A 9,270-nucleotide genomic window follows, 5' to 3' on the forward strand; every position below is an offset into this window, starting at 1 on the left:
ACAATTACTGTACTTATATCACTGACGTTGTGTATATGTGAAGTAATTACTTATATCACTGACGTTGTGTGCATGTGAAGTAATTACTTATATCACTGACGTTGTGTATATATGAAGTAATTACTTACATCACTAACGTTGTATGTATGTGAAGTAATTACTTATATCACTAACATTGTGTATATGTGAAGTAATTACTTATATTACTGACGTTGTGTGCATGTGAAGTAATTACTTATATCGCTGACGTTGTGTATATGTGAAGTAATTACTTATATCACTGACGTTGTGTATATGTGAAGTAATTACTTATATCACTGACGTTGTGTGCATGTGAAGTAATTACTTATATCACTGACGTTGTGTATATGTGAAGTAATTACCTCTAACGTTGTGTATATGTGAAGTAATTACCTCTAGCGTTGTGTATATGTGAAGTAATTGCTTATATCACTGACTTTGTGTGCATGTGAAGCAATTACTTATATCACTGACATTGTGTATATGTGAAGTAATTACCTCTAACGTTGTGTATATGTAAAGTAATTACCTCTAACATTGTGTACAGGTATTTTACTTGGGCACACCATAATCTCGAGAATATTTAGCTAGAAATGATTGATATCTTCGATTATCAAAGGTTACATACTAGTTACTCTCTACCAGTGGGCCAGCGAAATGCCTGCGGCCTTACAACGCTAGAAACCGAGCTTCGATACTCGTGGTGGGCAGAGCACAGATAGCCCATTGTGTATCTTTGCACTTAACTACAAACAACAGTTAACCCTACAAGAGTATGGACGAAGCTTTCCTAAGCTAATATCCTGGCCATAAATAACCTTATTAAAGACGAAATGTTTTACTTTTGTTGTGATAGAAAGAAGTTTGAAGATAGCGGTCAGTGTTAGAAAGGAAGAGATGGTTCACTGTTAGATTTAAATTTACATCACGAGGAATATTAATATAGTGAGATTCAATATCAAAACTGGGCATAAAATATTGATCGGCAGAGATAATTTTTGGAGATTTTAGCAGCAAAGATGAAGGAGATTTAAGAATAAATTCACTCGGAGTAAGGGGTTTAAACATAGGAACAGTAAGGTTGCAGGGGTTCTAATTGCAGGAGCCTGCAACTGAGAGGATAGAAGGTATCCAGTTTGGTTAACTTTGGGTAGGCCATAAAGAATACCAGGTTGTGTGCCACGTGGGTCAATTTGGCGGGAAATCGTTTCAAAGATAATATTTTGGTCTCAATATAAAAATCGAATACCAACAGTTCTTTCTACACACAAGGCTTGTGTGTAAGTATATGTAGTGACTGTAATGTCACGTTCATTGGCAGAACAAAACATCACTTAAAAACTAGAGTCTGTGAACATTTGGGAGTATCCAAAAGGACGGCTATCCATTAGTTAAACCACTCAGCTGTTCGTTGACGTGTTGAAGCCATAAGTCACAATATCTGATATAACAATTTCTACATGATTACAACAGGATCTTCAGACTTTGAAATCCGCATTGCAGAAAGCTTACTCATAGCTATAGACCATCCGGCTCTTAATAATTTACAAACATCCTTAGGCCTAAACACTTGATGTCTCACATGATTTGTTATTTTTCTACTTCCGTAACACCGTATATACTTCCTGTACTTCCTTCCGTTTACCACTGTATTGAATATTTTAAGTAAATTAGTTACTCAAGTAACAATAGTTAACAAATATAATGATAATATTATTTCCAGGATTTCACCGAAGATGTAATAAGTATATTCCAAAACGTTCGAAGATTTCGTAAATAAAAATGGTTTTTGTCTTATCATCCGTCTTCATTTTTATTATAAGACATCGTCTTCCCCAAAATGAATCGAAACCAGTGTTTTTACCAGACGATATAAGGTAAACACCTCAAGGCTTTTCAGATGGTGTGAAAAGATTTAACTAAAGACCAAAAAGCCGCCTTCGATATCCACTTTCTTATAGAATATGGACAACATAAACAGTCATAAACTGACGCCTATTTTTCTCCGTTTCAACCTTTTAAGTTAAACACTCTAGAGTGGAGCAGCTAAGTTTTCCATGGGGTGGGGGTTGGGGAGCAGAAAAGTTTAAGGGGTCCAATAAATTAAAAAGCTGAAATTGATCTTAATTATTAATAAAATGGTCATTAAAACAGATCAAATCAAACGTAATAGTGTTTACAGAAGTTATTATTATTATTATTAAATGATACAAAACGAGTTTATTATATATAAAAGCTGAAAAAATAATATGCGGTCAATATGCCTAGATTTTCAGGGAGCCGTGCCCCCTTGGCTACGCCTCTGTTTAGAGGTACAACTAAAACTGAAACATAAGTAACTACTGTTCAGCCTAGAACACCAGGATCTCCGAAAATATTTTTCGTATGTTGAATGCTTTGTGGTTAGGGCGCTTGACTCGCAATTTACAGGTCGCGGGTTCGAATCTCCGTCGCCGAACATGCTTGTACTTTCAGCCGTGGGGGCGTTATAACGTGACGATCAGTATCCACAAGCAGTGTTGAATCGCTACCTTCCTTCTTGTCTATCATTGCTAACTTATAGAAGGCTAGCGCAGATAGCCCTCGAGTAGCTTTGCGCGAAATTCAAAACAAACTTTTTTTTAAGAAGCGGGTAAGAACAGATAAAGCATGATCGCCGAGGAAAATACTATCTTTAGTACTAGTATTAAACATCGTTCACAAAATAAGAATTCATGACCTCGCTGTAACTACGCCTTTCAAACATACATTAAATTAATAAACAATCCAGTGTATAAGCACAGAGCCGTGACAGGTGTTGCATACTTAATTCTCGAGTTTTGTCTATCATAAATTATAACAACTAGTATGAGAAAGTTTTAAGAAAAATAGCGGTGCTTATTTTTATCTGTTATGAGTATGGATAGTCGCCAATGTTATTATCCTGCCTTGGTCGTTTTTCTTTTCTTAATTCCGTGAAACAAGAGTGTTATGATCTATTATGTAGGTTTATTTGTTTGATGTTCGTCGAACTTCGCGCAGAACTACACGAGGGCTGTCTGAGCTTGTTTGCCAGTCATAGACTAGAGAGAATGCAGCTAATCAACGCCACCCACCGCCAACTCTTAGGCTTCTCTTTTACTAACTTAGAGAATAGCACAGATAGCCCTCGTGTAGCTTTGCGTGAAATTCAAAACAAAACCAAAACAAACGTTTATTGAATTTGTCAATAATAAACATACAAGAGCAAATCCAGAATAGAAAACTTCAAAAACTGCGAATTTATTCATTTTCTCTCCGGGTTTTAATCCAAATCATGTAATATTTAAAGTGATCCAGATCATGTAATATTTAAGCTGATCCAAATCACGTAATATTTAAACTGATCCAGATCATGTAGTATCTAAACTGATCCAAATCAAGTAATATTTAAACTGATCCAGATCATGTAATATTTAAACTGATCCAGATCATGTAATATTTAAACTGATCCAGTTCGTGTAATATTTAAACTGATCCAGATCGTGTAATATTTAAACTGATCCAGCTCATGTAATATTTGAACTGATCCAGCTCATGTAATATTTAATCTGATCCAGATCATGTAATATTTAAACTGATCCAGATCATGTAATGTTTAATCTGATCCAGATCATGTAACATTTAATCTGAATGATTTTCAACTTCACGATGTTTCTACGGATATATACCGCTAAAATCAGGGGTTCGATTCCCCTCGGTAGACACAGCAAATAGCCTGATGTGGCTTTGCTGTAAAAATTACATAAACAAACACACCAACTTCCAAACTCATTTTTACTCATTTATGTAAAATGTTTAAATGTTTACAGAACCTTTACTTCCTTTCCGTTGTTCACAAACCTTAATAATAACGCAGCTCACGATCTTGTAAACTACACTCTGTTGTTCACAAGCTCCAACAGTAATGCAGCTCACGATCTTGTAAACTACACTCTGTTGTTCACAAGCTCCAACAGTAATGCAGCTCACGATCTTGTAAACTACACTCTGTTGTTCACAAGCTCCAACAGTAATGCAGCTCACGATCTTGTAAACTACGCTCTGTTGTTCACAAGCTCTAACAGTAATGCAGCTCACGATCTTGTAAACTACACTCTGTTGTTCACAAGCTCCAACAGTAATGCAGCTCACGATCTTGTAAACTACACTCTGTTGTTCACAAGCTCCAACAGTAATGCAGCTCACGATCTTGTAAACTACGCTAAACTCTTTCCTATACATTAAACGATGCAGAACTAATTGCTCTTAAAACTCAATCCAAAAACAAATGTATCGCTGGTACTAAAGAAAACAAAGGTAATGAGTTTTTCATCATGAAAAAAGTCGACTACATTGACAAAATGAAACAGCAACTCAGTGACCTTTGTAAGCTCAAAACACTAAATTCTGGCTTACTGTCTCCAATAAAACACTAAACTCTGGCTTACCGTCTCCAATAAAACACTAAACTCTGGCTTACCGTCTCCAACAAAACACTGAACTCTGGCTTACCGTCTCCAATAAAACACCAAACTCTGGCTTACCGTCTCCAATAAAACACCAAACTCTCGCTTACCGTCTCCAACAAAACACTGAATTCTGGCTTAATGTCTCCAATAAAATTCTAAACTCTGGCTTACCGTCTCCAACAAAACACTAAACTCTGGCTTACCGTCTCCAATAAAACACTAAATCCTGGCTTACCGTCTCCAACAAAACACTAAACTCTGGCTTACCGTCTCCAATAAAACACTAAACTCTGGTTTACCGTCTCCAACTTTTAAGAGAGAAAATAAGACCCTACGTTTTCTCAAGACCTTTAAGGACCAAAATATTATCTCTGAAACGGTTTTCCACAAAATTGCCTCATGTGGTACATAACCTAGTATTCTTTATGGCTTACTCAAAGTGCATAGAACTGGACACCCTCTTCATCCTATTCTCTCACCTCTAGGTTCTAGTAATTACAACCTCTCAAAATGTACTGTTCCTATGAACTTACGATCACTGGTTCTTTCACCTTTGTTTGTGGAATCTCCCTCTGCTGAACGATCAGCACCAGTTTTGATACTGAATTTCTCTACATCAATGTCCCCCTTGGTGAAACTTTAAATTGAATCGTGGGCCTTCTCTACTATCCTCTTAAATAAGCAGTCGGTATGTAGTATGTTTTAGCGCAAAGCTGCACAATGTCATATCTACGCTCTGCTCGTCGTAGGGATTGAGCCACAAATTATAATGCTATAAGTTCTCAGCTTACTGCTGAGCCACCTGGTGACAGTAAACATTCGTAGTTGTCCAGTGAATGATGTTATTTTCTATTTTCCCGAAACAGTTGCAGGAGTTAGCACGTTTGTTGAATTTTGCGCAACCTTCTCAAGGTATATCTGCGACGGCCGTCCCTAATTTTGAAACGAGAGACTAGATGAAAGGCAGTTAGTCAACACCACTCACCGCTAACTGTTGGACTACTCTAATCGAATCGTGGGATTTGACAGTTACGTTTATAATACACCTACTGTTCCACAGTGCGGAGTGAGATTTACATTCATGTATTTTTATGCTAACGGAGAACGAATCACAGAAATTCAGATCAACAATTCGGCACGTGAACAAGTGGGCAGCGTTCTGTGGGGAGACGATAGCAAGAAGCCCCTTTGGGCGCTCCGCTCGGTGGGGAGACGATAGCAAGAAGCCCCTTTGGGCGCTCCGCTCGGTGGAGAGACGATAACAAGAAACCCATTTAGGCGCTGCGCTCGGTGGGGTGACGATAGCAAGAAACCCCTTTGGGCGCTTCGCTCGATTGGGAGACGACAGCAAGAAACCCCTTTGGGTGCTCCTCTCGGTGGGGAGACGATAACAAGAAATCCTTTTGGGCGCTCCGCTAGGTGGGGAGACGATACCAAGAAACCCCTCTGGGCGCTCCGCTCGGTTGCGAGACGATACCAAGAAACCCCTTTGGGCGCTCCACGTTTATAGAGAAGATTGTTGATTATTTCCTAACCCTTTGTGATTTCCTTTTTTTGTTGTCGTCTTGATTCCGGTTTGATTATTTTTTCTGGGTAAAATAAAACTATAAAACTTTACATATGCGTGAAGGGCACTGCGTCCTTGAATTTGACCAACCTTCGAAAACTTGGGCACTCTGTCTTGCATTTTATATGGCGACACATTCACAGGCAAAGTAATATAGGCTCGTTTATTTTAAAGGGCTTAAATGAGTTGGCCTGGTGGGTTGTGGGATCGACACTCTTTCCCGAACAAGCGCGAGATTCAGTTGTGAGGGGCGCTATAACGTGACATTTATCGGTCAGTCTCATAATTCGTTGGTAAAGATAGCCCTCGAATAATTTTGCGCAACATTCAACAAAACAATCCAGCAATTAAACAAATTTGTATTTTTCTTTCAGTTCCCTTTGAATCTTGATAATAACTCAGCCATGTTTACGTCAAACTGGATTATCTTTTTTTGCTGGTATTAAAATTGCTTACACGACATCAGAATCTTTGGTGGGATCAATTCAACTAGTTTCATTCTTCACTTTGTTTTATAATAGCTTCATATAAATACTTTTCTTCGAGATGATTTAAAAAAACTCGAACATACGATCCTTGTACTCGTTTGCTTTGTTTGTTTGCTACACCACGGGTATCGAAACCCGATTTTTTGCGTTATAAACCTTCCGACTTACCGCTGAGCCATTGAAGGCTGCACTCGTTAAGTGCTTGCTGAATATTTCTGTACGTTCCATATGTTTTTTTAAGCATTGTCACGGTTAGTAACCTATAAGATTACCTAAGTCCCTGTCAAAAAGACCCATGATCGAATCCCAGACACTACTACGACACACACACAATTCTCAGGATTACCGCGAAGACGGCAACAAATTAGCAATCGAAACATAAAATAAACATTAGGTAATAATAAATACGCGACTAACGAATGATTAGAGAATAAGTTGATCACATGAACCATTAACTATGATAACGGTTTAAAAGTTTCTTGTTGAATTGAACACTGTTGAAACTAGGTGGAATTATTGATAACTTACAGAATTTTAAATACTCGAGTTTTATTTTGAAACGCTCCTTCGGGGCGCTTCACAATAGTGAACGTTTCTGTTTTCAATAAACCTGGAAGTCCTCCGTTGGGATAATGGTAAGTCTACGGATTTACAACGCTAAAGTCAGGGGTTCGATTCCCCTCGGTGGACGCAGCAGATAATCCTGATGTGTCTTTGCTATAAAACACACACACACAAGAAATATATAGGCTCTTGGAAATCGATAATGAATGATGGCTCACATTCAACATTCGCGTTTGTTCTCTTCATGTTATGAAAAAAAATTGTAAAACAAGTTTAATACAACTGAGCTTATGGGGAGTTTAACCATATCGTTTAATGTCGTTGTCAGACTTCTTCTCGGTCGTCTCATGTAGCTGAGCTAACTTCTCTGTTGGAAGTTTAACTGCGACCTTTATTGTCGTTGTCAGACTTCTTCTCGGTCGTCTCATGTAGCTGAGCTAACTTCTCTGTTGGAAGTTTAACTGCGACCTTTATTGTCGTTGTCAGACTTCTTCTCGGTCGTCTAATAAAGCTGAACTTGCTTCACTGTGGGTGGTTTAACTGCGACTTTTATTGTCGTTGTCAGACTTCTTCTCGGTCGTCTAATAAAGCTGAACTTGCTTCACTTTGGGTGGGTTAACTGCGACTTTTAATGTCGTTGACAGACTTCTTCTCAGTCGTCTCATACAGCTGAGCTTACTTCTCTGTTGGTAGTTTAACTGCGACCTTTATTGTCGTTGACAGACTTCTTCTCAGTCGTCTCATACAGCTGAGCTTACTTCTCTGTTGGTAGTTTAACTGCGACCTTTATTGTCGTTGTCAGACTTCTTCTCAGTCGTCTAATGAAGCTGAAATTGCTTCACTGTGGGGAGTTTAATGGCAACTTTTATAGTCGTTGTCAGACTTCTTCTCGGTCGTCTCATGTAGCTGAGCTAGCTTTTCTGTTGGAAGTTTAACTGCGACCTTTATTGTCGTTGTCAGACTTCTTCTGGGTCGTTATGAAGATAAAACTATTTTTACCGTTATTATTACGTCAAGTTTCTTGTCGAAACCTAAACACATATAATTATATATAGTTGAATAAACTGTCTGTATTATAGAACTAATAATTCTTCACACAACTGGCTATGATAATATATGCTCACAAATCATACAAAACAGTTTATAGAATTCTATCCATTACTTACACAACACTGTGTTCAACTATACATCATTTACACAACTCTGTGTGATAATGTATTCAACTATACATTATTTACAGAACAGTGTGTTCAACTATACATCATTTACACAACTCTGTGTTCAACTATACATCATTTACACAACTCTGTGTGATAATGTGTTCAACTATACATCATTTACACAACTCTGTGTTCAACTATACATCATTTACACAACTCTGTGTGATAATATGTTCAACTATACATCATTTACACAACTCTGTGTGATAATGTGTTCAACTATACATCATTTACACAACTCTGTGTGATAATGCATTCAACTATACATTATTTACAGAACAGTGTGTGATAATGTGTGCAACTATACATTATTTACAGAACAGTGTGTGATAATGTGTTCAGCTATACATTATTTACAGAACAGTGTGTGATAATGTGTTCAGCTATACATTATTTACAGAACAGTGTGTGATATTGTGTTCAACTATACATTAGTTACAGAAAGGTGTGTGATAATGTGTTCAACTATAGATTATTTACAGAACAGTGTGTGATAATGTGTTCAGCTATACATTATTTACAGAACAGTGTGTGATAATGTGTTCAGCTATACATTATTTACAGAAAGGTGTGTGATAATGTGTTCAGCTATACATTAGTTACAGAAAGGTGTGTGATAATGTGTTCAGCTATACATTATTTACAGAACAGTGTGTGATAATGTGTTCAGCTATACATTAGTTACAGAAAGGTGTGTGATAATGTGTTCAACTATACATTATTTACAGAACAGTGTGTGATAATGTGTGCAACTATACATTAGTTACAGAAAGGTGTGTGATAATGTGTTCAACTATAGATTATTTACAGAACAGTGTGTGATAATGTGTTCAGCTATACATTAGTTACAGAAAGGTGTGTGATAATGTGTTCAACTATAGATTATTTACAGAACAGTGTGTGATAATGTGTTCAGCTATACATTAGTTACAGAAAGGTGT

At 37.4% G+C, this 9,270-nt stretch overlaps 1 protein-coding gene across 1 annotated transcript in view; it reads right to left on the minus strand.

Moving 5' to 3' along the window:
• LOC106467387 (zinc finger protein 729-like) overlaps positions 1 to 4,263 on the minus strand; it is a 53,404-nt gene extending 49,141 nt beyond the window's left edge. Inside the window, exon 1 of the mRNA XM_022395564.1 lies at positions 3,883 to 4,263. Within this exon, the coding sequence (XP_022251272.1) occupies positions 3,883 to 4,263 (381 nt within the window). The remainder of the gene's footprint in view (positions 1 to 3,882) is intronic.
• Positions 4,264 to 9,270: the final 5,007 nt, after the last annotated feature.

This window comes from Limulus polyphemus, unplaced genomic scaffold, assembly GCF_000517525.1.
Source record: "Limulus polyphemus unplaced genomic scaffold, Limulus_polyphemus-2.1.2 Scaffold2596, whole genome shotgun sequence".
Classification (NCBI taxonomy): Eukaryota; Metazoa; Arthropoda; class Merostomata; order Xiphosura; family Limulidae; genus Limulus; species Limulus polyphemus.